Source organism: Scaptodrosophila lebanonensis, unplaced genomic scaffold, assembly GCF_003285725.1.
Source record: "Scaptodrosophila lebanonensis strain 11010-0011.00,11010-0021.00 unplaced genomic scaffold, SlebRS2 tig00000043-arrow-pilon, whole genome shotgun sequence".
NCBI classification, from domain to species: domain Eukaryota; kingdom Metazoa; phylum Arthropoda; class Insecta; order Diptera; family Drosophilidae; genus Scaptodrosophila; species Scaptodrosophila lebanonensis.
Window position 1 is genome coordinate 935,972 of NW_022060545.1, and position 5,204 is coordinate 941,175.

The following is a 5,204-nucleotide window of genomic DNA, read 5'->3' on the forward strand; positions in this document are numbered from 1 at the left end:
TCCGGATTTTCAACTCAAAAGAGCCACGGCATGTACTACATACACTTTATTTATTGCTTCGTAGAGAGCGAGAGAATTCTCGTCGTTTGTATTATTGTGTTTGCCCTACCGATATAAAGACATACCCAATGTACATGCTAGTACGTATGTACATACGTATATGTTGGCAACAGCATCTACCATATGAATAATCTCTATTTTGGCGCTCGTTTTCTGGAATTGTCATATTTGATCACGGCTATATAGATTCACTCTATATATGGCTATATAGATTCACTCATTATTTATTTTACAGCAAACCCTCTGCAAGGGTATAAAAATAAGAATTGAAAAACAAAAATGTATAAACATATATTAAATCAATTGATACGAAGAAATTTCATTTCGCTGAATTTATTATTTATTTATATACTTTAATTTAATTTATTTAAAATAATGTCATACATAAATTCAATTTTCATATCATGGGTTATTAAATCAGAATGTCGAGGGCCTTCATAAAATTCTTCTATGTCCATTTTCGTGAAGTCTATGCGCCCAATAAGTTGTTTTACGTAGCTTTTTGAAAGGTTATGATTGATTGAAAATTTTTCATTTGCCTTCACATCCGTGTTAGTGGCTTTTGCATCATCTTCGGATGCACCAGAGGCATTATCGGCATCCATATTTACTTGATATCCATTAATTTTCACATATAAATTCAGTAAGTTGAAGCGGTCGATTTCGGGCAAAGTTCCTTCGATCGTCACAAGAAAGTGATCAAAAGCATCTGGGCTTAATAATAGAGCTTCATCGCAGTTCACCGATGCACCGCAGATGCTCCGAATCATCTGCAAAAAATCATTTAGGGTGTACCAGAAATAATAAAATACATAGATCATTTACCGAGGAGATATTCTTAGTGAGTTGATCATTCATAATGTGATCATACACACGTCCAAAAATAGGAATCAACTGGCCAATACTAGTTAGGCTTTCAGCTCGCTTTTCAAGTAATTTAGCACCATCTCCGGTCAGTGATGGCACCAACCATTTGTTGGCGCACTCCAACAGATCCATAAGCATATTGTTATCATGTTCGTCGAGGCATTTTGGGTCGTATGTATAAATATATTCGAGGAAGTTTTTAAAAGTCTCGGGGGTAACATCCTTCAAGTCGACTTTGTCGGTGGCGGCTTCTTTGAAACTGCTCAAAAACAAGCGATTAAAAAATTCCGATGCTACGCCTAAAATGTTTTTGTGGCAATTGAAGATTTCGGAGCCAACGACAACACGGCAATCGGAGTATGTGGAATCTTGAAGAAGATTTTTAAGACCAGGACGCAACCTAAGAATATATAAAAAAAATATTTAATATAAAAAATGCACGTGTATGTATGTATGTATTTGTATACATTGCTGTTCGTCTAAAAACGTTTTCATTTTCTACATATGTATGTACATACATACGTGGTATGTTCAAAAACTAAGGTGACTTCTGTATTTTAGAAAGAAGATCCGTCGCATGAGCATCGCTCAGGAGCTCTTGAATGACGTCAGTGATGATCTTGATTTGCTAAAAATTGTCATAACTGCTGACGAATCATGGGTATATGTCGAAACCAAAGCCCCATCATCCCAATAGAAGCACCCAAGAGAGGCAAAACTGAAAAAAATGGATCATCCCTGAGCGCCACAAAAAAGTCTAACCCTTTTATCTGTCAAAAACAAAGTAACTTGCTATGTATGTATGTATTTGAAATGTTGAACATACATACATATGATCGGGACATGTGTACCAACACAACAACAACAACAAAACAACATTGCTTGCGAAACTTGAAGTCACCTTCCTTTTTGAACACACCACGTACATACATACACACATATGTATTGTATACATATACATACATACATATGTACAATAAACAAGAAAGGAATGCTAAGGTCGAGTAGGCTCAACTCTAACCCTATACCCTGTACCTCCCACTAAAAAGGAAAAAATGAAAAAAAAAATCATGATGAAACTTATCATACAGACACATAATCACTAACGGGATGTAGTTACCAAATTGTAGTTAGAAATTCCTAGAATTACGGGAGTTATGGAAAAAAACACGAATTGGGCGGATGTATCAGAATAAAACAAGATAGAACGCTACAGTCGAGCAAGCCCGACAGTAAAATAGCCTGTACTCTCCACAAAAAGGAAAAAATTAAAAAAAAAAAAATTTTTTTTAAATTAAATTATTAAAAAAAATGAATGAATTAATTAATTAAATTAAATTAGAATACATGTTTATGTTCAGTTTAAACAGCATACATTTACATCACGTACCTATGCGTGTTTATATGCGTGTTTATATGCGTGTATGTATGCAGCACAAAGTTAAACCAAAGCAGCAACAACAACAACAGCTGCGGGCAGCGCTGCCGACAGAGGCAGCGCATGAGCAGCGATTTTACTTATGGCTATAACTTTCTTCAGAATTGACCTATCATGATGAAATTTGGCACACGGACACATTAGTACTAACTGGATGTACCTACCAAAATTGATTTCAAAATTCCGAGAATTACGGAAGTTATAAGAAAAAATACGAATTGCGGGGGAGTGGGGGGGTGTATCAGAAAAAATAAACAAACTCGTTCTGCCTAGGGCTTATAGGAACCTTGATACCAATTTTGGTTATCCTAGCTCTTGTACTTACTGAGATCCTTGCGCTCATACAGACAGACGGACAGACGGTCAGACGGACAGACGGACATGGCTATATCGACTCGTCTTCTCATCCTGATCAAGAATATATATACTTTGTGGGGTCTGCCACGCCTCCTTCTGTGTGTTACATACATGCGCACAAAACTAGTATAGCCTTTCACCCTTTGGGTACAGGCTATAAAAATAAATTTGACCTGTCTAGGACTTAGGGGAACCTCGATACCAAGTTTGGTTATTCTACTCTTTTGTACTTCCTGAGATCCTTGCGCTCATACAGACAGACGGACATGGCTATATCGACTTGTCTTGTCATCCTGATCAATAATATGTACATACATATATGTATATACTTTGTGGGGTCCGCCACGCCGCCTTCTGCCTGTTACATACATTCGCACTAAACTAGTATACCCTTTCACCATTTGACAGGGTATAAAAAACTAAAATATGTACATTTGCCCATACTGATTAATTTCATGGAAAAGTTTAATTAAGCGGTGGGTACGACATTTTTAACCGGGACCAACAACAACATGCTACAACAAAAATAACCGGTAGAGTTATGAGAAAACCCTACTCAAAATCAAACGACACACGGACTGCGTGTGTTTTTTCCTCGCTTCAATCTGTTTGTGCGTCTGGCTGGCACCACTTATCAAAAGAAAAATAACGGAACGGAGAGCATTGGAAGCCGAAAGAGCGACTACACAAATTCTTGTGAACGAAGCGCGAACGCAGCCACAACGCCGATGTAAATGAAAGAAAGAGTACATAAAGAACAAGGCCTGCAAAACGAAAGATCCGTTGGAAGTCTCACTGTTGAGCTTTGGGAGCTTCAGAAAGCTTTTTTATCAAATAAGCTGAACTCTTTTTATTGCTTTGCTCTTTATTTCTACCCTCTTGCTTAGCGTACACAAATTATTATGTTGGTCTTTTTTGTGCCTATAATGGTCGTATTGCATATCCCTACAATAACGCTTTAACATACATACATACATATGTATATACATAAACATATGTAAATATGTATATACATACATACGTATATGAATACACATATGTATGTACATACATATGTATGTACATACATTCATACATAATCGCACATCGTCTTCATATGAATGTAAGTACGCAGACATAATACCGGTAATGAACTTACCATTTATCCATGTTCAAATGTATAATTCACAACAAAATATTCTGAAGAATTCGTATAAAATCGTTGAAGCTTTTGAATTTTGTTTGCAAACACAGCACCACGTTCCATACAACTCGCCGAAATTTACACAAATAGTAGAAGCTAGGGCTGTAAAAACATCGATTTTTTTGACATCGTCGATGTTTTGATAATGAGTACTTGATTTTTTCCGATGTTTTTTTGAACGCGATGCATCGACGATCATCAATGTTTAGACAAAAACATCGAAACATTAATTTTAAAAGGAATTCAAAAGCAAACGTAATCTTATTGGAAACTTAAAAGCTAGAACGAAATATAAATTTCACATAAATAGTAAAAAAATATTTAAATCGATGTTTTGCCGCGATTTATTCAAGTACAATCGATGGCACTTGACGATAGATCGATTGTGTAAAACATCGATGTTTTACTTTTTTTTCCAACATCGGTTTTTTTATGAGACTATCGATGTTTCTCTATGAAAGTGAAGAGCTAAATTGATGGCTGATTGGGAGGTAATATTCAAAGTAATATTCTGAACTAAAATAAGTAATTATAATTTTCGATGAATACAGAGGGTATTCAGCTCAGAAATATTTGTGCGTCCCCGCAACTTTCTACGAATTAGAGCGAATCAGCGTTCAGTAAAATTGGGCAAATTATTATTATTCTGATTATTACAGATCGTCGTACTCGTCTGAAGCGAAACGTTGTGGACAAGTTTATGTTTCTGAACAAAAATTAAGACCTTTTTCAGATAAACAAATTAAATAATTTTTGATCTCAGAAATGGAATAAAACAATTGATTTTTATAATTTTAATGATAATTTATGTATCGATGTTTTGTATCCGCAAACATTGATGATTTTCCACTTACAAATTAGGCGCTGTTATCTGTTATCGCTAAATTATCGATACTTCGATGTATCGATGTCGAATGGGAGCTGCTGCTTGTCGGCTGAGCCAGCTGGGATCGGGCTCTCTGGGAGCGAGTTTTCCTTTCATATGAGGGCAGGCAGCCGACCAAGAAGGTTGTGGTGTCGGGATGCATCTGTGTATGTGTGTGTGCATTTGTTTGATTTTTGTTTCTTTTGTACAAATAGGGTCGATTTGCTCGTTGTTTGTTTATACTTGTAGTTGATTTTTTTTTTTGTTTATTTTGTTTTTTAATAATTGTTTCAAATGTATTGGAGACTCCTACGAAGAATATAAGAGAATGCAAATAGGGCGAAGTACATTGGTCCAACGACAAAGAATCTTCAAAGCAAGACATTATATTTAAAATGGTCCTTGAACAATAGTAGTTTTATTAACAAATACAA

The 5,204-nt window shown here is 35.7% G+C and overlaps 1 protein-coding gene across 1 annotated transcript; it reads right to left on the reverse strand.

Moving 5' to 3' along the window:
• Positions 1–377: 377 nt before the first annotated feature.
• On the reverse strand, positions 378–3,961 carry LOC115623139. Its single transcript, XM_030517349.1, has 3 exons — positions 3,861–3,961; positions 886–1,327; positions 378–830 (listed from the first exon to the last, which is right to left on the reverse strand). Exons 1-3 carry the CDS (start codon positions 3,869–3,871, stop codon positions 414–416), a joined length of 870 nt encoding a protein of 289 aa, XP_030373209.1. The 5' UTR covers positions 3,872–3,961; the 3' UTR covers positions 378–413.
• Between the last annotated feature and the right edge of the window lie 1,243 nt (positions 3,962–5,204).